At 45.5% G+C, this 24,489-nt stretch overlaps 1 protein-coding gene across 1 annotated transcript; it reads right to left on the minus strand.

Moving 5' to 3' along the window:
- Positions 1-1,531: 1,531 nt before the first annotated feature.
- Positions 1,532-24,168, minus strand: PLA2G4F (phospholipase A2 group IVF). The gene is made up of 20 exons (XM_061998087.1): positions 24,018-24,168; positions 19,724-19,796; positions 18,745-18,881; positions 17,234-17,362; positions 16,649-16,689; positions 16,285-16,327; positions 15,072-15,138; positions 14,615-14,784; positions 12,484-12,597; positions 11,932-11,969; positions 11,140-11,275; positions 10,316-10,452; positions 9,462-9,684; positions 8,792-8,906; positions 7,564-7,701; positions 6,762-6,869; positions 4,847-5,041; positions 3,984-4,150; positions 3,286-3,472; positions 1,532-1,971 (listed from the first exon to the last, which is right to left on the minus strand). Exons 1-20 carry the CDS (start codon positions 24,126-24,128, stop codon positions 1,733-1,735), a joined length of 2,568 nt encoding a protein of 855 aa, XP_061854071.1. The 5' UTR covers positions 24,129-24,168; the 3' UTR covers positions 1,532-1,732.
- Between the last annotated feature and the right edge of the window lie 321 nt (positions 24,169-24,489).

Here is a 24,489-nt window from a genome sequence, read left to right on the forward strand (position 1 = left end):
GCTCAGCAGGGAGCCTTGTAGCTCATTTTTGTAGCTCAGTGCCTCCTCTCCAGCTCTTCAAAAGATACTCATCCAGTTAGATTATATGCCATGCTCCCCATTCAACTCCCAGCCCTTTCCACAACCTCCACAATTGGGCCTGCCGTGGGTTTCATCAATTAAATCCAGCAGTAATAACTGCTCAAGCAGCTACAGCACTATGCTATAACACATGCTTCATCTGCCCATCATGAGAGTGATGAAACCCAGGCAAACATCCCTCCCATGCAAAAGCAGCCACAGTAGGGAGTTTCTTGACAACGTGATACTGTGCATCACGGACAGTGGTGGAGGTGAGTCAGAAGTCAGGAAGCCACAGGCCAACAGACAGTACCACTGTAACAGAAGCCTGCAGTGGGACTAGTTGTATGGTGGTGTGAGGTCTGGAGTCACACAGACACTTAATCTTGGATACATAACTTGCAGCACAGCTGCCTGAGCTGGCAGAGGAGCAGAGTCCTTGCAGCAAGGTTGTTGATGTTGACTTTTGACAGTATGGTGTTGACTTTTTTTTGCTTATCCTTTATTGGAATAAGGGAAAATAGATCAAGAGAAGTGCTACAATAAGAAATTGTCAAAGGCACATTAGCAAAACTAATATTTATTGGAGTAGAAAAGGTTGTCAAGGATCACACCCATCTAATAAGTCTTTACAACATTTCACAGGAGACAAATTGGTACGTTGAGCTCAACGTAAAAGCCACAAAAGGAAACTCCTTGAACAAAGGCCTGGCTGGATTGTAAGCCAAGTGTAAGGGAAAGAAAAACACCTAACTCAGACTCTTCTTTCCTTCCTCTTATATGGAAAGAGGAAGGTGAGACCTACAGCAGTTTTAATGTTTCACCAGCTTGTGATGATCAGAAGCAGCAACACAATTCCATGAAGTGTCTTTATACGTTCAATATAAAAAGGCGAATTGAAACCAAAGGGTTATCAAAGTAAGGTACCAGACCCTGAACTTCTGAGAGACTAAAAGGCACTGTAATCCTTGAGAAGGGTAGGAAGGAAATATCACAAGAGACCTTTGATATCACCAGTGGCAAAAATGGAAAGCAGACCATGAGTGTTCAGTCTTGAAAGCACACAGCCAGCAGTCAGTGGCAAGCTGAAAGCAAAAGGACACCTTTCCTCTCTCAGTGCATAGTTACAGCCCGTGCAGTTCCTCACTGGGTGATGTGTGTTATAGAAGTTCATGGATGAAGGTTCAAAAAGCAAGAGAGATGAACACACAGGTTAAACTGGTGTTTCTTCAAGCACTGCCACACCTTTGACTCCACTGCACTCAGTGGGGTTTAGAAGCTTATTCTCCAGATCACACAATCTGAAGGGTTGGAAGGGACCTGGAAAGCTCATCCAGTGCAACCCCCCTGCCAGAGCAGCACCCCCTAGAGCAGGGCACACAGGGACTCATCCAGCTGGGTTGGAATGTCTCCAGACGCTTGACCAGACCTTAGATCTGTTCTCAACCACTTGAAGATGAGATATAGGGCCAGATAATTCCCTCTTCATCCTCACATGACAAAGCAACATCCATGTTGTACAGCCCTTGAGTTTTTGTAAGTGAATCTTATCTGGGCTGTGCTCTTTGTCACAGGATAACCCCTCCAAGAAGGCAGTTTCCAGCTATCAGGTTGCAGTATTGCCTCTCGAACCACGTGGTTTCCATACACTGTTTTCACACAGTCTCTATCTTCAACTAGAGGATGTATTGGATGCATTGATGACTTTCTTCAGCTTCCTCCTTTGTAGAGCCAAGCTCAGGGTTTTGAAGAGTGTCTCCTTGCTGTTCAGAACGTTGTAGCGACTCACTTCCAGCAGCCGGCTGAAATCGTAGGGCTCGAAGGTGAAGTTGAGCGTCCGGTACGGAGAATCTTTTGACTCAATGACAAAGTCACCAAAGGATTTCTCTTCCTCTGACTCACGTTTAACTCCTGCAGCAAGGGGAATAAAAACAAACCATCACCAAAAAAACCCCACCCCTAGCTGTAGTAGAGTCATTTGAGTTGGTTTCTGCAAGGGGAATCATCACATAACTCTTGTTGAAGCTCAACTTTCTCCCCAAAGCTCCTCCTCAGAGATTACAGCTCTTCCATCATCCAAAATGCCTGGAAGCTGAAAGTCCTTTCTGCTCTCAACTAGACTCCAAACTGAAGGACTAAAATGCATTTCCATTGTGGTAAATTCAGTGCATCCAGGATCATGCTCAAAAGAGGAAAACCAAAGCTCAGTCCTTGCTGGAAGTGCTGTTCTCCACTGAGACACCAACACCCTGCCACTCACATTTAAATAGCAACCTTACAAGATTAATATTCAAGTAATTTGCTAAGAAAACCTTTTGCTTGTTGTTACTACAGGAGAAGGATATCATTTACTGGTAGTCTTGAGCAATCTTCAAGCCCAACACTTAGAAACACTTCATTCTTGATGGAAACACAGCCAGGGCCTGGCAGTCATTATGGTGTTAATGCAGATGGCATGAACAGAGTGCCTTGCATCTCCCTTGCCTGTGGCAGTCCCACACACTCTTTAGTATGGTTTTTCTTCAGGATGCTGTTTCCTCCCAGCATGTGACAAATAGGACAGTGAATTTTGACAGTCTCTTCTTAAAGTTATAGCTCTATGTTTCATACCAGTGCTACTGCTTGATAGACTGAGGTGGGCTTTACAGTCTATATAGACTGAGGTGGGCTTTACAGTCTATATTAACCATATTAAATGAAGCAAGGATCATTTATCACCTGATTTAAATGGCACAGGCCATTGAGGATTGAGTTATATCACCTGACATACACATTGGGCCTCAACACTTTGCTTAGTGATTTCTTCCTAAGCAATGAACAAATGGTAGGATCACAGAATCATTTCATTTGGTTGGAAAAGACCTTGAGGATCTAACCACTAACTTAACGCTGCCAAGATGAATTTAATCTGATTCACGTTGCTTTCTTCTATATTCATAGTAACTAAAGGTTACCAAATCAGTGTCAAAGCAGAAAGGTACAAAAGAAGCAAAACCACTAAGTTTGATTCCTCCAGCCTTTAAGTTTTTGATGATCAGCCTCTTCTCCCACTCTCCCTTCCGAAAACAAACTGGTGGAAACTGAATCTGCCTTAAATGCAAGTGACAAGTTAACAACAGCAGGGTAATACTGAGATGAAAGGAAGGAGAGACACTGAGCCCATTGGATTTTCCCCAGACACACAAAGGATGGTGAAAGCATCTCCTTCAGATCCAACTGCCTCACCTGGAGCTTTGTACATCTGGAAGGTGTCATTCACCAGTGGGAAATGGAGCACAATTGGAGCCTTTGGATTATTATCATCCACAAACAAATAACACTCTTTTGGCTTCTTTTCATCTTCCTCACTCAATTGGATTTTAGGGAAAGGAATCTCCTGCTCCTCACAGTATTTCTGGGTCAGCTCTAAAACCTATTGCCAAAGAAGAAAAACTGTGTCAATACAACACCAGCAACAGCTCCAAGATTAACTACAGTCCTCAAGTTGAAATAGGCAGAAGCCATTTCTCCATCAGGTGCTACAGAGGAATGGATGAGCAGGACTGAGAACTGCGACCAAACATCAACAGCTTGCAGCTGAAACTTGGGTTTGTTACTCTGAACATCCTCACTTTGACTTTTCTGCACCTAAAAAACACCTGTACATACAGGAAAACTTCTTTTGCATGAAGCATATCCCCAGTAGCCACTTTTCCATTAGAGGCATACGTCTAAGTAACAGGGACAAGCAAACAGGCTGGTCTTAGGTAACAATCTATTTAGGCTTATGAAAAGTTCTCAATCTCATATCTGAAAGAGGTAAGGATTTATTCTCATGTGTTCTTTCATTACTGTTTCTGTGCAACAGCAACTGATCTGCTGCCAGTGTGAGCATGACTCTGTGCTTTCACCTTCATGCAGTGACCCTCAGCTACATCACTCACCTCAAATGGAGCTTCCCAGGAGAAATTGAATGACAAGATAACATCCACATCTCTCTCTGGCTGAAGTACCAAAGGAAAAGGAGAGTTGATAGAAAAGCCACCATCTACTAAATACAAGCTCTCCTCCATGGGGGTCAGCTGATTGGGAAATGCATCCAGATGAGTCCCTGGAAGACACTCCAAGTAACACAAGTAACTATAATGATTCATTACACACCTTTCAGTAAAAGCAACAAACAAAGCTTGTGCTGAGGGTCCAACAGGGAAAAAAAAAAGGACATTCCAACATTCCAACATACACATTAATCTGAGTCTGACCTGCAAAGTTTGATAATGAGCTTGCCTCATAGCACAGACTCACAGAATGGTGGGGGTTGGAAGGGACCTTTAGAGATTGGTCAGTCCAACCCCCCACCTAAAGCAGCTCCCACCTAGATCAGGTCACAAAAGAACGTGTCCAGGTGGGTCTTGGAGACCTCCAAGGAAGGAGGATCCACACTTTCCCTGGGCAGCCTGGGCCAGGGCTCCCTCAACTCAACAGGGGAAGAGTTTTTCCTTCTGTTTCAGTGGAACTTTTTGTGTTCCAGCTTCTTTCCATCACCCCTTGTCCTGTCACTGGCTACAGAGGAAAAAGTGCTGCCCCAACCTCCTGACACCCACCATTCAGGCATCTGTCAATATGAATGAGAGCCCTCATATGACAGAACATACACAGTGGATCAAATGCTTTGCTGCCAGGTAAGAAAGGGCAGATTCCCTGACTTCAGTGGAACAAAGTCAAGCTCCTTTATGTCCTTTAACATCTACTGACACAGAATATGGAAGCACTGTTTTATACCCAAAATTCACCCAGACTCATTTACCTCTCCAAGTCACAAATTTCTTGACATTGACATAATCTTTATGAAGATATAATCCCTGCATGAAGTTGAAGGTTTCTCCACATGTGACCCTGGACTTGAAGAAATCCTGAAAGACTTGTAAGAAAGGTCCCCCAGGTATCACCAAGCGAGTCTTCAGGCGCGTCGGGTCTCGGAAATGGAACCTTCGGCAGTCATCTGGAGAAACCACACAGGGATGCAGAACACACAGACAATGTTTGTCCAGCTCCAACAGGCTTCTTTTTGTCCATAATCATAGAATGGTGGGGGTTGGAAGGGACCTTTAAAGATCATCCAGTGCAACCCCCCTGCTAAAGCAGCTCCCACCTAGATCAGGTCACACAAGAACATGTCCAGGTGGGTCTTGGAGACCTCCAAGGAAGGAGCCTCCACAGCCTCCCTGGGCAGCCTGGGCCAGGGCTCCCTCACTGAAACAGGGAAAGAGCTTTTCCTTATGTTTAAATGGAGCTTTTTGTGTTCCAGCTGCATCCCATCACCCCTTGTCCTGTCACTGGCTACACAGGAAAAAGTGCTGCCCCAACCTCCTGACACCCACCCTTTAGATACTTGTAAATGTTAATAAGATCTCCCCTCAGTCTCCTCTTCTCCAGACTAAACAGCCCCAGGTCCCGCAGCCTTTCCTCATAAGGAAGATGCTCCAGTCCCCTGATCATCTTGGTGTCCCTGCCCTGGCCTCTCTCCAGCAGTTCCCTGTCCCTCTTGAGCTGGGGAGCCCAGAACAGGACACAATCAGTTGTCCTAAGGTAGAGTTTGTCCTCTGATAAAACAATGCTGTAAGGAAACTGGAATGAGCTGCATGTTCTTTAGTTGGGTAATTCCCCTGTCCTATTTATAAGGAACAATATTACCTACAAATCATCATCTGTATTCATTTCCAACTCACACAAAGAAGCTTTTGTTACTAAGTGATGACCACTTCTGTCTCAAGACAAGAAGCATCCACACACAGCAACATTTACAGTTGTAACAACAAAAGTGTGTGGGGGGGAGTAAAACTAGGGCTGCACAAGCAGAGAGGCAAAAATACATCTCCCCTTATTACATACTATAAGGACAAGGGGCAATGGGGACAAGCTGGAGCATAAGGGGCTCCAAACAAATACAAGGAGGAATTTCTTCCCTGTTGAGGTGAGGGAGGACTGGCAGGGGCTGCCCAGATGGGCTGTGGAGGCTCCTTCTCTGGAGACATTCCAACCCAGCTGGATGAGTTTCTGTGTGCCCTGCTCTAGGTGGTGCTGCTCTGGCAGGGGGTTGCACTGGATGAGCTTCCCAGGTCCCTTCCAACCCTTGAGACTCTGTGATTCTGTGAACTATGCACCTGAGCATCTCTTAGCCTTCAATATGCTTTTTCTTCTACATTGCTGGGGAGTTGCTGTCCAGAGAACAGTGCATAAACATGCAATGAGCTCTCCAACAATACAAAAACCAGGCCCAGGAGAGAACTGAAAGCTTATTTTCCATCTCCTACCTAGCAGTGCAGCTTCTATTCATAGAATCATAGAATGGTAGGGGTTGGAAGGAGATCATCCAGCCCAACCCCCCTGCAGAAGCAGGTCAACCTAGATCAGTTCTATTCTTCCTCTTCTCATGACAAAACACATACTTCAGTGCAGGGGTCTTAAGACCATTCCCAGAACTAGCCCAGATTTATAGCCCAAGTCAGAAAATAAACCCTAAAAGGAGGAAGATAAAGTGTATTGAACAACTGTAACTACTCCCTTCACTATACGTGTGCTGGAAGGGAAGAACACACAGTATGAGCCAATTCTGTCCAAATCCATCCTTTATGCTTATCTTGAGAACTACACACAGCACATTTGAGTCACATTATTTGTGTGATCATTCCAAACTGGACTGTAGTAATACATGTTCTTACCTATGACTTTGACAACATCCTTGAAGGAATCCAGAAATCCCAGCCCTATACCAATCACCTTCAGGCAAATATCATCCAAGCTTGCAGCAAAGGCACTGCCCCACATCCCTGCAGGGGAAAACAAAGAGTTTAATCCTCAAAAGACTTCACAGTGTAACCCAAAGGCCTATAAATCAGTTGGCATGGGTCATAGAATCACAGAATGGTAAGGGTTGCAAGGGACCTTTAGAGATCATCTAGTCCAATCCCTCTGCTCAAGCAGGTCAACCTAGAAGGCTGCCAATTGACCCCTACAAGTGTAAGAGGTGATGTTTGGGTTCAAACCTTTGAGCTAATCATGTGAAAAACTCTGATGTGATAATAGAATGCAGAAACTTCTCCAAGGGAAAAAGCTCTTCTGTAAGCAAGGGGAAGATGGCAGGAGAACAGGATGATCTGAAGCTCAAGTCCATGACAGTTCAGAGTCAGCTTTGCAGACTCAGGAGATCAGACTGTAATGCTGTGAAGCAAAACCTAAACCTCTGGAGAAAAGAATTGACATTTTTCCTGGTTTTCTTAGGAAGGGACTGTAGAGTCTCCCTCTGTGGAGGTCTTAAAAACCCACCTGGAGATGTTCCTAAGTGACCTGATCTAGGTGGGAGCTGCTTTGGCAGTGGGGTTGGACTGGATGATCTCTAAAGGTCCCTTCCATCCCCCACCATCCCATGACTCTATGAAAAGGCAGAGGTTTAAGTTGATGAAGCCTCAAAGCAGCACAGCTCCATCCCATCTCCCCCTTTGATTTGTAACTGCAAGATCATACCTTGTAGAAAGCAAATCCGAGGCTCTGGATGTTTGTGGATGAGGCGGCCCATGAAGAACTCGCTGTCAAAGTCCTCAGCTCGCACAAAAGCTCCGTATTTGCGAAACCCAACTTCATAGGGAGTGAACTCACACCATTCTAAGAACAAGCCAACGTTGTTTTGACTCATCTCCAAGGAAACATGGGTGAAAATGATTGATTTATGTTCACCCAAGAGAGGCAGAAGGGAGTCTCCCTCTGCTTTTCACCACCACTGTGGGTTTCCCTGCCACGCTCCTCTGTGAGCCTTTATTTTACACATCGTTACTGAAAACTGTTCTACAGGCTTTCATTGACTAAACACAACCTCATTTCATCCTGTTGTTTGGGGAAAAAACCTGGCTCCATCTTGACTTTGTTACTGCATAAATAACCTGCCTACTTGACTTCCAATTCAAACTACTCTGTTGGCTCCCTTTTCCATCACAAGTGGAGGCCACTTGGCTTTTCTCAGCCTCTCTTCACACTACTTGCCATTTCTCAGCAGCAATTACAGTATTGACTTGAGACTCAATTGACCCACTGTGTCAAGACTCACTGTCTGCTTATCCAAGTGTCCCCTCATGCTTGAAAAGGTTCCACTAACATTTACAAGTCAAAGCAGTTGTCACACACAATCCTCCAGAATCCAAGATAAAGGCCACACAGTGGTACACAGATGGACACAAGTTTGTGTTCCTCTCTCACTGGATCTATCCTCCCTTTCTGCATCACATTTTAAGTTTCAAGTGACCTGGAATAAGACTGACCTTCATTTTTCACTCTTATTTTACAGACACCAGGGACACAGGTTGCTACATGCCACAGTTTTGATGGTGCATGGGTACAAGGCTGCCAATCCATCATTTCACATGAATCCTACACAAATCAATTTACCTGAGACTAGAAAAGAAAGGAGGTCACTTAATCACCACAGACTTCAGCTCTCCAATTCAGACACAGACTCTTCCCTCTCAGCTCCTGAAAGTTTCAGGCACTTCCTTGCAAAACGTGTGGAGTGGCCAACAGAGTTCAACCTCATTTCTCTGTTGCAGCCATAATAAACACATCTGCAGTCAGGATAACAGCACTCTGCTGATCAGTACCCTACTTCTTGCACCAGCAGCTGCTGCTTGAGCCATTTCATGCCCAAGGAACTGGAGGTGTGAAAGGAATTTCTCAAACACAAATAAAGTCGCCACGTTCATACCTGCAAAGTCACCACTGCTAATATTGGGTCTCACATTGACAGCTGCATAGATAGGATAAGGGTTCTGGGCCCATTTCACTGCTTCTTGCTGATCAGATAGCTTTGATGGATCTTCCTGGTCACAAGCAAGGAAGGAGAAGCACACTTTAGTCAGGTGAGTTCCACACCTGCACTTTGGTAATTTGAAGATGATGCTTAGCATTTCTCACCAATGCTGCTACTGATTCAAAGCCCTTTTGCCTCTCTCTGTCCATGCCTATGGTTAGGTTCTGCCAGAATGTCATGAATGTCTGCTGTTACTAATGAACTGGTTACCTCTCTGATTTCAAATCAGCAAACACTGCATGATAATGCAAAACCAAGATCATTCCCTCAGGTTTAGCCTGCCCAATACAAAAGCTGTTCATTTAGTAACACTCATTGCAAATCCACACTCCATTTTTTCTCTACAACTGATCTATATGACTTCAAATTCTTTATTGAAGAAGGGTGCTGGAAAATCTGGGACAAAAAGAGGTGACAAAGTCCCTATATTTATTCCACAGCACCATCTATTCCTGAACAGCTCACAAAAGGTAGAGAATAACTGGTTTCTTGACAAACACCATGTGAATGTGCAGAGCTCCCACTTGGGAGACAAACAGCAGTAGGGACCCATCAGCTCTTTTACCTTCTGCTGTAGGAAATATTCCACAATCAGGCCCCACAAATCTGTGAAGGAAACTTTCCTTCCACTCTTCTCCATTGCATTCAGTTCCTGGAAGTAGTAGGTCAGTCTTTCTGGTGAAAATGCTCCTGTTTTGCTGCTGGACACAGCACCCTGAGCTCTTCTGATTGCATCCTGAAGATCTTTCTGAGACCAGTCAGGGTCTTGATACAAGGTCGATAAACACCTGAAAATGTTTATGTCGATGTCATCAAGGACAGCAACCCCTGTCTACATGATCACTGTAGCTAGTCATGCTCAGCATTGCAGCACTGGGCTAAAAGCTTGATTAGCCTAGCTAAAAGATCAAATACCATGAAGAGAAATGGATCTCTGAAGTCGAAGATGTGCCAAAAACCGTGACACCTACAGGGCAGCTTCATCCTGATTGCTAACCTGCCTTTCAAGGAGGTTCCAAGATTCCCATGCTAGCACACAGGAATCAACTGCAGGCCATAACAACCCCAAGAAAGTGGCTGAGAGCAAGGGTGCTTTTCCCCCACCCTGTCCAGGCCTCTCCACTTCCAGGGACAGCGACTCCACCACCTCCCAGGGCAGCCCATTCCAACGCCTGACAACCCTTCTCTTCTAGGCAAGCACAAAGAAATGGGGAAAGTGTTTGAAGCCAAGGCACTGAGGGGACACACAACAGATTTATGTATGCAATGCATTCTAATATTCAGCTGCCAGGCTTGCAAAAGCAGCAGACTGATGAATTTAGCCAGTAGCAGTAACAAGTGACAATGAATCTCTTAAACAGTGTCAACACGATCATGTTCACCTCTAAGTGTTTACAACCAAAACTGCATGTAACTCACCAAGTAGAGCCAGAAATCCCACAGAGATATATTGCAGCATCCAAAAGGCCCAGCTGCTGAAGGCCAGCGAGGCTGCCATAGAAGGATGTCAGTGCTCTCATCCCTCCTCCGGACCCCAGCACCGCTACGACTGGAACCTGCAGACAGCAAAGTCAGGAGCCACAACCACACACGTGGGAGTTCCCAACAAGTCACAAAACCCATCTCACTCAAGTCTCAATCTCGTAAAAATGAGATATGGAGAAAAAAGAGTCTCTGTTTCTATTTGCATGTCAAGGAATTCCAGGTTTGATTTCAACCAGAACTCCTTTGTCTATACTGTAAGCAAACTACAGTTGACTCTAAAACATAGCAGTGTCATTTAGGGACAGTCACTGAAACAGTGATGTGTATCATCACACGGTCACTTGCATGCCATACAACATGCACAAGACCAAAACAAGCATACCACAGAGCAAGGTATAGAGTTATCTAGATAAATCAGCTATTAGGAAGCTGTTCCTATGGTCTGAGCTTCAGCTTAACCGTCCTGAAACTGACTTTTCCCCCATTGCAACTCAGACTGTAAAGCCCAAGGTGCAGGAGTTCAACTCAAGAGAGTGCATAGATCTGAAATGTCCATTTCTTCTGTCCAAAACACACACATATGTCCCTCAGAAGTTCAGAAATGTAACAACATTTGATACTTCAGAAGTGAAAAGTCACAGGGATCTGTCTCACACCAAGGTGAATGTGAACCACGCGTTACAAGAATCCTACAGTACCTAATAACCAACCAAGCACAAAGGATCCTGTGACTCTCATGACAGCTCTGTGCTCAATACCTCATCTTTTGCAGGGGTTTCTTCCAAGTGAAGAGTCTTCCTCAGGGCCTCAGAAACTATTTTCTTCCTCTTGTACAAGAACTCTCTCTCCTCTTTACAAAGGTCAAAGCCCAGACGTACATCAAGGTCCCAAGTGCTGAAACAGGAATTAAGACAAAAACCCTAAAGATCCAGAAGATTTGTAAACTGCTAAGCAAAAGCAATTGCTGTGACCATACAATGGAGGTGCTGATCTGAATCACTGGGTCAAACTCTTCAGTGAAGTTTTAGTGCCCATCTGTGTGCCAGCTTTTGGAATTACACATAGAGCTTGCATTACATCTCCCCCTTAATGTCTCAATACAGGAGCAGGACCAAATGACTCTCAACTGACCAGCCAACTGCTTATTTTTGTGTGTTATTCTTCTTTTATCACTCCTTTCTTGCACCCTTTACAGTCCAAGCTCTCCACCCATTGAGATATGTGCCCTATTTGCCAGGACAGCGTTGTACATCCTGTCTGTACCTAACACAGCTACTTAATAGCTACACCATCAGCTGTTTTACATGTATCAGGAACATAACATTTGTTCAGATTTCAGCAGGATTGCCACCAATCTAACAGACAGATCTGATAAGTGAAGAGTCACAGCCTTCAGAAGTAAAATGGCCACAGTTTTGCTATAGTCTACCCTAAGAGATCAGTGGAGACAACAGCCCTTCCCAGAACAGCAGGGAGAGTCACTCAGCTCCTTCACAACAAGAATAAAGACCTTTCCTGATTTTTAAGAGGTCTTTGAGGTTCACACTCACCTCTCTTCAGCTTTCAAACTCATATCCAAAGTCTTTCCCTGTGAAAAGAGAGAACACATCTTGCAATGGATAGCAGTGACATAGGTGGAACCACTAACCAGAGGTTATGACATCAACAGAGTCACTGGAGGCTAAGCAGAACAGTACTCTCACACACACAACTACTTTGTTGGAACATCTTTCCCTTGCACCTATTTCAGGTATTTTCAACACTCTCCACAGAAAGTAAAAGCATGTACTCTGAGAGTGAAGTGAAAGAAGCAGCTTCTCCTGCCATCTTCTTGCTCTTCTTCTCCTCTGATCGTTTTCTTTCACACCCTAAACAGACTTCTCGCTTTGGAAAGTGATGAACTTCAGGCTCATTTTGCAAGAGCCAAGCATGAAAGGATTCTTAGAAGAACTGCACTGAGTAATCTTGGTATTTCACTGCAGACCTCCAAGGAAACAGTGCTCCTGAGACTCATGAGCAGCTCAGCTTCCCAAACATCCACAGGCAACGATGGAAGAAGTTACCCTAAGTGCATTAAACAAGTGGTAAAACGGTGGCATTACCTCTCCCAGAGAAATGATTCTATCAACTTTCTGTCCAATAGGAAGGGAATTAACTGGCACAGTCCCCAGTCCCAGAACTGTAGTTTGCTTTTCAACATCAGGGTGCACACCATCCTAAGAAAAAAGAAAAGTCACCTGAGCTGTCCAGAACAAAAGGTCAAGACAAACAATCCTCAAGATCACTGTCACCAAATCCTTCCCAAAAGTCAAAGGCTTTTCAAGAGCATCCCACTCTGTGCTTGACAAATCTCTGCTGGGATTATTTCTGTCACTGCAATGTCTTTGGTTGGTTTAATAGAATGGTGGGGGTTGGAAGGGACCTTTAGAGCTCATCCAGTCCAACCCCCCTGCAGAAGCAGCTCCCACCTAGATCAGGTCACAGAGGAACATGCAAAAAAACCCTCATCTGCATCTCTGAATATGGAATTTGTGCCTCAAATAGTTGTGTTCTGATGTGTCAGAAAGCTCACCAGCAAGCTTGCATTCTGTCTTCAAAGCAGGGTTTGGAAAAGACACCAACAAGGCAACAGTATTAGACATACAGAAAGAAATACCACAAAAGGAGAAATCAGATAACAGCCTAAGGTCAAATGGAAGCACGTCATACAAAACCATAATCGTCCTCACAAGCTGAGCAAACTCAAGCTTGCCAAGAAACCTTCTGAGGTTTGTCCCATGCTGCATTAGCAAGTGACAAGTTCTCTTTATACACAGCTGGGTGTAGATTCCTAAACTCAGAAGAGGGGTATTGAAGCAGCCCCTCACATCACAGGGTCATTTACACCCTTTACACCCAGAACTCAACCCTTGGGAGGAGACAGCACCTTAAAAAAGCAACAAGCTGCCACCCTTCTGACAACAAGGACTGAAGAGCAGACAAGGAACTACCTACAGGTTTGACAGATGCCATCTGACCAGACACAGCTGTCACGAGTCCACATCCCTCTAAGCCCACTGTCCTCCTAACAGGGGCAAGTCACATGCAGTTAGGCACAGGGCAAGCAACATAACTGTGTTCCTGGCACTCTCCTGCCTCTGATAAGAAGAGGAAAGTTTGGACTGGAGAGAGCTTTGTGTTGTATGCCAGCTCTTGAAGGAGTATGCTCTGTTAGCTCCTGGGAGTGGTTTGGTTGAGGTATACCACCTAAGCCTATCTCCATTGTTGACTCTACTGTGTTTTTGCTTGCCTGGCTCTGGCTTTGTGATTCCTCAAACCCAAGTCTCTCTCCAGCTCATGTTTGCTGCCCAAACTATCCCTCTGCAAAGCCATTCTTCCATATTCTTCTTTGTTTCCTCTTCTCCATAGCTGCCTCTAGGGGTAGTCAAATCACTCTCTTCCTCCATGCTGCCTAACTGCTTGAGGGCATCAACATCACCACAGAACAAATCATTCCCTTGCTCTTAGTTTTTGCTCTCAGGTCATACTGGGAGCAGTTATGACAACAAATACTCAGTTACACCCACGGGATACACACACAGCTACAACATGAGGCGAGTGCTCTACAAGCTTCTATCAGCAAGTCAACTCAGCTGCTGAAAGTAAAGATGTCTTCATGTAGCAAACATGTGCAGGCTCAGATTTCTTTACCCCCCAAATTTGAACACATTATGAAGTGTTAGGGAGGGTGTAAGTTTAAGGTAAGTTAGTCTCTCTACTTAGTGGCCCAGATTCAATGCAAAGTGTGGCATTGACTCAATGTTTTGGACAAGAAAAATATGTCCAAAAAGAAACGGCAGAGAAAAACTTCAATCTGTGCCCATAAATCCCTAAGATATGACCAGAGAAACAATACACCCACTCAAGAGAGGCCTCTAGCCTGCAACATGACAGTTAAGTTGATCAAAGAGGTGGATCTGGAAGTGATTAGTAACCTCCATAATAGATGGTGCTTAGTACCACATACAGCTCTCCACAAGAGAATTGCTTCCAATGCAAGCTTACAACATCCATAGGTACCTGAACAATACCCCCAAAACTCATATCCTTGACCATCTCAAGAACTCCCTGGTCTTCTTATGATCAAATCAAGGCCATTCAATTTATCTCTTCGTGGCCTAAAGGCACTGGTTGCAGAGGGCACTCATTCAGAAGTGGGCTGTGAACTTTGTACCAGTGGGCACCAATGCTTACCTGTAGGACAGATATGGTTTGCTCCAGCTCCACTTGAAGTTCTGGACACATTTCTTTGTCCACATGAAAGATAAATGAGGTTTCATTATCCTTCTCATTGTCTAGTCTCAAAGGAATACACATCTGCTTCTGGTATGCCCCTGGAACAGACACCTTGACCTCACAGCTCCCTGGCAGATAGAACAAGAAGTTCAGACCACAGGAGCCATTGAGATAAATGTTGAAAGCCATGTACTTGTTAAGGGTAGCTGAGAGGAGGAAAACACAAGCAAAAACTCTTGTGGAAGTGACTCAATACTTTTGGTATGAACAGTAAAAGTACAATTAACTTAAAAAGTCGATTTTCAAGCCAGTAAGTAAAAATACACTGTGGAGAGAGAGAACCAAGTCTCCCCTCGCTTTCAATGAAGAGCAACTGCTGAGAAGCAGGTCTGGCTAACTCTGCAGGCAGCCTTACCTTGCTGTTTCTCTTTTCCCTTTTCATCTTTGTTGACAGTGCCTTGCAGAGACAAGCAAGGATGAACCTATGAAAAGAGGAAACTAGTTCTGGTTACGAGACTTCACTTCTTCATCGAAGCTTCAGCTCTTACACTACTGTGGGAATTGCACACAAAGGGGTTCAAAGTGCCATTGCCCACTTGTCTCTTTATTCAGACCTGAGAGACCAGCATGAGTTCTGGTTTACAGCAAACTAACCATGAGCCAGCAATGTGCCCTCGTGGGCAAGAAGAGGTTTAATCAGGTGCTCAAGAATCTTCTCCATGCAGAGTTTCTGAGGGTAAGGACCTCCCACCTTGCATTTATTGGAATGATGCTTTAAAACAAGTGTTCAGTACTTAGATGAACTGTTCCCTATATAGAATGTGTCCTCTAGATGGTGCTGCAGTGCACCTGAAATTAATAGATGTGCCTAAAGTCCTGCAGCTGGGGAGGAACAACCCCCTGCACCAGGACAGGCTGGGGGTGACCTGCTGGAGAGCAGCTCCAGGAGAGAGACCTGGGAGTGCTGGTTGTCAGCAAACTGACCATGAGCCAGCAACGTGCCCTCGTGGCCAAGAAGCCAATGGCAGCCTGGGATGCACAAGCAGAGTGTGAGCAGCAGGTCAAGGGAGGTTCTGCTCCCCCTCTACTCTGCCCTGGTAAGGCCTCATCTGGAGTTCTGTGTCCAGTTTTGGGCTCCTCAGCTCAAGAGGGACAGGGAACTGCTGGAGAGAGGCCAGTGCAGGGACACCAAGATGATCAGGGGACTGGAGCATCTTCCTTGTGAGGAAAGGCTGTGGGACCTGGGGCTGTTCAGTCTGGAGAAGAGGAGACTGAGGGGAGATCTTATTAACATTTATAAATATCTCAGTGGTGGGTGTCAGGAGGTTGGGGCAGCACTTTTTTTCTGTTGTATCCAGTGACAGGACAAGGGGTGATGGGATGAAGCTGGAACACAAACAGTTCAATTTAACCATAATGAAAAGCTCTTTCCCTGTGAGGTGAGGGAGCCCTGGCCCAGGCTGCCCAGGGAGGGTGTGGAGGCTCCTGCTCTGGAGGTTTCCAAACCCACCTGGACATGTTCCTGAGTGACCTGATCTAGGTGGGACCTGCTTTGGCAGGGGGGTTGGACTGGATGAGCATTAAAGGTCCCTTCCAACCCCTAGCACTCTATGATTCTGTGTACTCACCACAAGGACTCCATTGGTCAATACCTCTGTAGGCACATCTGAACTGTGAAAGGAAGACATTTAATGCCAATGAGCTTTGGGTTTCATTTGTTTCATCCTATTTTACCAGCCACCTGGACAAGTGGGGAGGGAAAAATCCTCAGTGTGAAAGATCTATGCAAGTAGACTGACATCCAGAGTATTTCTCTTCTCAGAACAATGGAAGGAATATTTACCATCAGCTATTGGTGAATCAACTCAAACACCACAGAGAGCTGTAAAGTATTAGCCATTTTACAGACAAAACTGTCCCTGCACAGAAAAAGCAACCAGGACAACACATCTGCAGGGCACAAGTTCATTCAGCTCTACAGGTAACACTCACCATTTCTCCAAGTAAAACTCCACATCCAGCTCTTCGTTAGCCTTTGAAAACAGAAGTTAGACACAGGTGGCCCTTGGCCTTGAGTGCAATCATGATGCTTTTTTCCAACAGATTAAGTTTTCTTCCTGTCACAAACTATAGGAACCATTGCTGTTGCTTTGACAAAAGCTCAAGTGAAGTTTTGGACTGTTTAAATGTATGTCTTTTGTCATTGATGCTCTTTAACCACTCCAGCCTGCAGCCCCCACAACAACTGCTTACTGCCAATGGCTCATGTTTTAAGCCCTGTTTATGCCCCTCTAGTCTCCTGAAGAGCCATTTAAAGGTGCCTTCCTTAAGAGAGCATTCATCCCAAGTTCCATTTCACTGGGCATCCCAAAGCCTGGGGAACACACACAAATAAACCCATCACTGAAACTCAGAAACACCTTCGATGACAGTAGAATCATACACACTGCCATCACCTGCTGGTGCATTTGCCTCTTCTGGCTTCTCCAGCAAAGCAAGATCAATCACCATGATTGATTGCTGTGATGAGCAGCTGTAGCTATTCACAAGGGGCCTGGGAAGAAGGCAGGGACTAACCTCAGGGTCCAACCTGAAGGTACGCTGCAGAGGCTGACCCAGCCTCATGCCCCCGACATCGAAGAAGACAGACGTGAGCTCATCGCTGACAAGGACATCCTTATCATAGAGTTTCAGTTCCAGAATGTTCTGGAAACAGAACAGAAACAGTCTCAGCTGGAGACAGAAGTTATTGCCACAAAGCTGAGTGGCTGCACACAACAGACACTTGATGAATCCATCTGTAACCTTCCCCTTCCCCACTCCCAAAGAGAATTCACTATCTGCAGAAGGATTTACAGTTAAGCAAAACAGCTTCTAGTTGACAGCCAAAAGGTTTTCTGAGCCTCCCAAGTGAGTGCACGGTGGCAGTGCTTCCCAGTAGCTTCAGGCACAGATTTGCCTGGAGGAAACAACAGCAATTGCCACTCTTTCAGCGTGACTCAATCCAGGGTGTGGTAGGAACCCATCAGTTCCTGCTCAGCGCCCTGTCAGAGCAGCAAAAACTAGTTGATATAGACATGAGTACATATGGTACCCAAAAATGGCCTTGGGGAAGCTAGTTTTCAAAAGATAAGACTATAAGGGTGAACTCAGAGCTGTGCTGGCATAGCCTCCCAGCAGTAATCACAGCCTGAGGCCTTGAGAGCCTGAAGGAGACAAGATGCTTACAAGCTCTAAAGCTGAGGCTACAAATCCCTTCCCATTGAATTACCATTCCACCTGTGCCACCAAGCATTATGGAAAGGTACTCCAGGGAGGAGGAGAGCTTCTTGTTAAGAAGCACCTTATTCCAAAGCCTTGGACGTTATACAAAGCAACAGTGCCAGTCTAAAGCTAATCCTTCAAAGCACAGTTTCCTTCTCTCCACCATTAGGGCCTCCTTTGAGAATGAATGCTGATGACCTGAAGCCTTTGTTCAATCCTCTGTTAGGTCCTGCTGAGGCAGCAGACAGATGTACTGTCTCTGAGATTGAATTTTGCTTTTCTCAAACATGAGACCTGATCTAAGTGAATCTGCTTCTGCAGGGGGGTTGGGCTGCATGACCCCTAAAGGTCCCTTCCAACTCCTACCATTCTGTGATTGGGAACTGATGGCAAAACCACTTCATTCATTCAGTCAAGTTAAGTGCTTCAAATCTACTTCCCAGTCTCCTCAGTCAGCCACTTGGCTGTGTGAAGTAAGTAGAGCTAACAGGAAGGCAACAGTTACTGTGCAAAAGCAGAAGCAATCTTCAACCAGAAACTTGATTTATCAAGGAATGTCCTTGATACATTTCCTGAGTTGCATCACAAGGACAGTCATGGAAAATTCTAGCTGCAGTTGGCATGAGAATGCAGTCACAAGCTGCTGTGGTTCCCACTGGACATGCACAGCATAGCTTTGTGTACCACTGGAGAAGGCTGACACCTTGCAAGCAACACTGGTTTGGAGAGCAGTGGAGATCCCTGGGTTTTGAATGAAGTACCCAAAGTCAGGCAGTACACAAATGCAGGTAGGAGCAAGCAGCTCCACAAAGCACACTCCTTACCTTGACAGCACTGTGGATTCGATACTGGAAAGTTTCATTCCATTCTGGGTTATCAGAGTTGTCAACAACATGAGTTCTGGAGACTATGGGAGATGCAGTGGGCAGTCTCAGCTCCACATAGCAGTCTGCCTTGGACACTGCAGAGACAGACAGCAGAACAACTTTCATCAAAGATACTCTTTCCAACGAGCTCCTTATTTTCCAGATCTTGTTATCATGGAGATGTGCAAATTTAAGGCTGGGCTTGTAAAGCAAAAGCCTTTTCATGAAGTACACATCTTCAAACAACAGCAAACTGAACATCAGGTACCTCTATTTCTTTTTGCTGCTTCATCCAAACCATAAAGCCCTTGACAAAAGAGACTACTGTTCCAAATCAGGACTTTTCTAAGCAGATTACTGCTGATATCAGGCTAATTGCCTCTTGTCCTGCCACTCAGACCACTGAAAGTCTGTCTCCATCTTCTCAACACTCTTTTCAGATATTTCTACACATGGATAACATCCTCCCTGAGCCTTCTGCAGGATAAGCAGCCCCAGGTGTCTCATCTTTCCTCATAGAAGAGATGTTCCAGTCTGTTCACAGTCTCAGTGTCCCAGGTTCACTCAGATGCCCAGGTTCTTTACTGCAGTGCTGTTTTCAAGCCAGTCAAGACTGCAACTTGCAGGTGCAAGAAGCCTGGTCAAAGGGAGCAAGGATGAAATTTGCCATGACTGAAGGGCTGAATCCAGACAAAGGAAAACAGAATGGGCCACAGCCAGACATGCAAGGAAGAAAAGCATTCCCAGTACCTTAGCTGATCTTGTTCTGCAGCAGGGTTCAGCTGCAGCAGGGTGCAGCTGCAGCAGGGTTCAGCTGCAGCAGGGTGCAGCTGCAGCAGGGTGCAGCTGCAGCAGGGTGCAGCTGCAGCAGGGTGCAGCTTACACACATGCACTGAACAAACCACTTGTTTTCACAATACCTTGACTAAATACTTACACAGATCTGTACCCTTGATGTTTCTGGCTCGGAGAACTTTTACTGTTAGGTTGTAGTAAGGGTGCTTCTCCCACTGGAAAGAGAGGAACAAGCTCAGTACATAACTAGTATCAGTCCAGAGAAATGCATCAGACCAGCCAGCCCAAAATAAACAACGAATGGGAACATATGCAGCACTTTCAGTGTCCTGAAGGAAGACTAAAAGGAGTCTAGAAAGAAATGCAACTCCCTTTCAGCACAGCAATGTGATGTCTTAGTGTGACACCTCATGGACTTCAGAAAATAAGTCCCTTATTTAGGGTTTCCTCTAATTACAGATCAATTTTGAATTGCTTTATTAGTTAATTTGTGCTGAAGGGTAAGCAGAAACTGAATCACAGAATCTTAAGGACTGGAAGGGACCTGGAAAGCTAATCCAGTGCAACCCCCCTGCCAGGGCAACATCACCTAGAGTAGGGCACACAGGAACTCATCCAGCTGGGTTGGAATGTCTCCAGAGAAGGAGACTCCACAGCCCATCTGGGCAGCCCCTGCCAGTGCTCCCTCATCTGAAGACACCTTGTGTTTCTTTGGAACCTCTTCTGTTCCAGCTTGTACCCCATTGCCCCTTATCCTGTCACTGAGAACGGCCTGGCTCCAAGCTGCTCAGAGAACTTCAATCATGACTTGGCTAGTTTAAGACTGCCTGCCAAGGGCACATGCATGCTTGAGCAATAGCTGACATGGCAAGAATCATAACAGTATGGTTTAAAGACATAGAAGCTGTTCACAGAGAGGAGAAAAGCACCACCTTCTTGTAGGAACACATACTTCCTGGCAGCTAGAGTAAGAAAAGACAAAACTTCAGTTCCTTTTGATTCTGGATTGTTAGTGCTGTCAGCACTCATAACGTGCTGATCACCTTGGGCAGCACAGAGCAAAACATAATCCTTGCTCTTCTGGGAGGCTATTTCTGGAAAGTAACAGTGGTATCTAAATACCCAGATGGGAAAAGGAAAAACAGCCTGGCTGAATCCTAGAAGATCATGAAGGAGAAGTGCAGGAGGGCAGGGGAAGATGAGAGAAAACTTAAAGGGATTTAGAGCTCACACTGCACAGAAGCAGTTGTGTAAGGCTCATGAACAGAATGGCACTCTGCCTCATTTCTACCAGTTATGACACAACACTGGCTAGTTAAGAAGTCTTCCTCTCCTCATGTCCCACTTTAGTATGCTTTTCACAAGTGGTCACTACTTCACATTCACCATTTTCTACATGGTTGGCTTGAGACTTTGAGTTGGATTTCAGACACATTAAGCATTCACCTACAACCCAACTCAACAGGATCTACCCTTCAAACAAAATGCTGCCAAGTGGCAAATATTTGTATAATAACATAAGCCCTACATATCATTAACCAGGATCTCAAGGAAAGCAGTGAACCCTGAACTGCCAAACCCTTCTTGGATATCCCTTAGCTGATAAATGCAACTGTGCTGTGTTTGTTAAGCCACCACAAACATGAGTCATTTTCTTTATTACTTTACTTGCCAGCTTTTGCAAAACAAGGTTTGAACAACACAATCCAACCAAGACATACACACTATAGTGAAAGTCTTTGTACTAAGGGAGCACCATCCACCCTGACCAAGAAGTGAAGGGTAGAAATGACATGCATTGTGTAAGACACCTCACAAACAGATGTCTAACCAAATTTGTGCAAATCAAGCCCAATTATACTGTTGTTACTCTATGCTCTTATTTGCAGCATCAACATGTTGAAGATACTCCTTCCCTCCTTTGTTTCTGGGAACAAGACACACCTTCACATCAAATTTCACCACGAGCCCTACCCTTCAGTTTTTCCCCCGTTTCAAACCTTTCCCAATCACCTCTGTCTTGTTCACTCACTGACACTAGTTTCCCAGGCAAAGCCTGACCATCTTTCTACCACATCAAGCTGGGGAATGGACTAGAGAGAGAAATTCAAGGTTACATGTATTATTCTCACAGACTCCCTAAAGATGTTGCAACTCTCCAAGTTGTTGAGAAATGCAGCTACATCATCACACCCTGCTGTCAGAGCAATCTTTACTCATGTGGCCTGACTCCTGCCTGGAATTCAGACACTATCAAGCAGAAGAAACACAGAACATCCTGAAGATTGCATATCCTTCTTTCACCACACACACCATCTGTCAACATAGAGTACATCCCCAAAGGTCCCTAACAACATTTTATTGCAGTCAGTCATTACACAGCTGAGGGCACGTTTTCCACACCCAGATTTTAATTTAAGGGTGTATGAGGTCAGACATCTCATTGTGCTCCCAGGTTTGTGCTATCAATTCTGCCACAACCATCCCATGTGCCTTTTCTACTCATCTTTCAGCCAAGGAACAGCAAAGGCCTAATATGTTGCAAGGTCAGCTGGGATGGTAATGAAGCATGGAGGTATCAGATATGCTGTGTCTGAACATAGCAAGGCAAAGGCAGCCAAGAAATCTGTGTGGGAAATGAGCACTGAATTGGCCCCTTTCTGGGGTTTAGGAGAGTGCATCTGAAGCAAAAAACAACCTTGAAATCTTTAAATGAGGGTCAAGACTGGATGTTCATACACTCAACCCTGATAACAACTATCTGTGTGTTTCACCTCAACTGAAGGTGCTGATGCAGCAGCAAGGGACTGCACAGCAAAGCATCCCAGCTGCAGGACCCCGCAGCCTTTGCTCTCACACAGCCCAGGTTACCTGCCTTTCTACAGTGGGACAAGCACTGGGATCCACTCCACATGGCTCAGTGGATGTGGAGGACTCATTACAATGTGCCAGATTCATTACAAACATGTTATCAATAGCAAACAAAAGTGGCACTTTTAAGCCCTGTTTTCTCCTGTGCTCACAGCTACCAGCCAAATCAGGCAGCTCAGTGCTTTGCCAAGGAAGCACTTTCTCCACATCTTGTTCCTGCTCTTAAGTAAACACTTGCCCATATTTCCCTCCTTTGTGGACAAAGTGCCATAAAGTTTGCTTTTCATCACAAAAGCAAACTCCTGGCTTTCCTTGGCACCCTTTGCATTCATCCTCCTACCCCAGGAGCACACTCTCATCAGTCATAAAAAGAGACCTCAGACCTAGCCCCAAGAACCAGTCTCCTAAAGAAAACCAGTCTCCTGGAGGGAACCAGTCTCCTGGAGGGAACCAGTCTCCTGGAGGGAACCAGTCTCCTGGAGGGAACCAGTCTCCTGGAGGGAACCAGTCTCCTGGAGGGCAAGTGTTATAACCACTCAGGTGATATGAGCAGTGCTAGCAGCTCAGTATCACAACAGCATCACCCAACACTGGGCTCACTCCCAGTTTCTTGTTTGTCTTTAGATGTGCAAAGCTAAGGCTAAACCTTGGAACATTAAAGAGATCTCATCATGAACTCACCTACAAAGCCAAAAGGGTGGTCACACTCCTTGCTTAGTTGTCATTAAGCAGCCAAGACAAAAATCTCTCCCTGCCTGCCAGCACAACTTCACTGAGTAGTGTCCAAATTGTTTGTTTACACACTGAGCAGCTGAGGGGAAACATCACAGCCAGCAGTTTACAGGTTAATGGAAATCACAGCAGGCTAACTCTAGTTTCTTTTGCCTTCATTTCCCAAGCACAGAACAACAACAACAAAAGCCAACAGGATCGTTTTCATCACAGACAAAGCAGGCAGCAAGACATCTGGTGCCATTGAACACCTCAGTTTTAAGCTGTAGATTGGGAAGATAATCAGATGACAGATTAGATGTAGGAAAAGGCTCTTTAGTGCAATTCAAGACCGAGGTTATTGGCCAGACCATCTTAAACAATGGGATGACTATTCACCAGTTAAAGGACAAACACAAGGAAACCACTTGATCTAATGTGGTTGCATTAAGAACAAGGGATGAACTCATCATTAATCCGTCTCTATTAGTACTAGTAATCGTTAATCCTTGTGCACTCTTCTTAAAGGAATGGTAATCGAGGATGTTTTGCAAGGAAAGCCATGAGCACTATTCTGTGTGTACTGATAAGCACAGTGCTCTCCACTCTCCCCCACAAAGTACTTGGCAGCAGCTTAATTCTGCTCCCCAAAACATCAGCAAGCAGAGACAGGCTCTGTATTGCCTCACCCAGACCCTGAATCTCCCAGAAACCCAGAATCTCCATTAGCACTGTTGTTACCCCACACTTTCCCCTCATGATGAGCTTTGTCATGAACTCCAGTGGCAGCCCAGGCCTGGTTCTCCACAGGCGCAGCGACAGGGAGCCTCTGCCCAGCGCTACCGTTGTCTTACCCGCCAGTGATAAAACCCAGTCTCTTTCCTCTCCTTCCTTTGGAACAGCACAGCTGCCAGAACAGGCAGCACTCTGGGTGGGAAAGGGCCCCGCAGCACCTCATGGAACATGAGGGGAGCGTCCCGTTGTCTCTGCAGAAAGCCCGAGAGGGAGACACGGAGAAGCGCCCGCCGGGCCGGCTGCGAAGGAAGGGCTGTGTGCCGCTCGGCTCGGGCTGAGCCACGGCTTCCAGGAGCAGAGGTGTGGCCTGCACTTGCCAAACAGCCCAGGGCAAATCCCTTCCTGGCAGGATTTTCAACTACTCAAGGGCAGCAAAGCAGCACCACACAGGGAAGCCCTGGGTAGGAGGAAGAGCTGTTCCACGATTAAGCCACGGCCTCAAAACCCCCAGCCCAGTAACCTCATCCAGGACTTGGGCTCTTTTAAACCCTTGCAGAGTTCCAGCGTGCACTAAAGGAGTTTTAAACAGCA

This window comes from Colius striatus, chromosome 6 (assembly GCF_028858725.1).
Source record: "Colius striatus isolate bColStr4 chromosome 6, bColStr4.1.hap1, whole genome shotgun sequence".
NCBI classification, from domain to species: domain Eukaryota; kingdom Metazoa; phylum Chordata; class Aves; order Coliiformes; family Coliidae; genus Colius; species Colius striatus.

What these genes read in the sequence shown, in the direction of transcription:
- PLA2G4F (XM_061998087.1), bottom strand. Translation starts at nt 24,128, where the DNA reads ATGTTCCATGAGGTGCTGCGGGGCCCTTTCCCACCCAGAGTGCTGCCT. An exon ending in CATCAAGGGTACAGATCTGT is followed by an intron (nt 18,882 to 19,723) that starts GTAAGTATTTAG and finishes CTGTCTCTGCAG; the next exon opens with TGTCCAAGGCAGACTGCTAT. An exon ending in GAGTTTTACTTGGAGAAATG is followed by an intron (nt 16,328 to 16,648) that starts GTGAGTGTTACC and finishes TTCCTTTCACAG; the next exon opens with TTCAGATGTGCCTACAGAGG.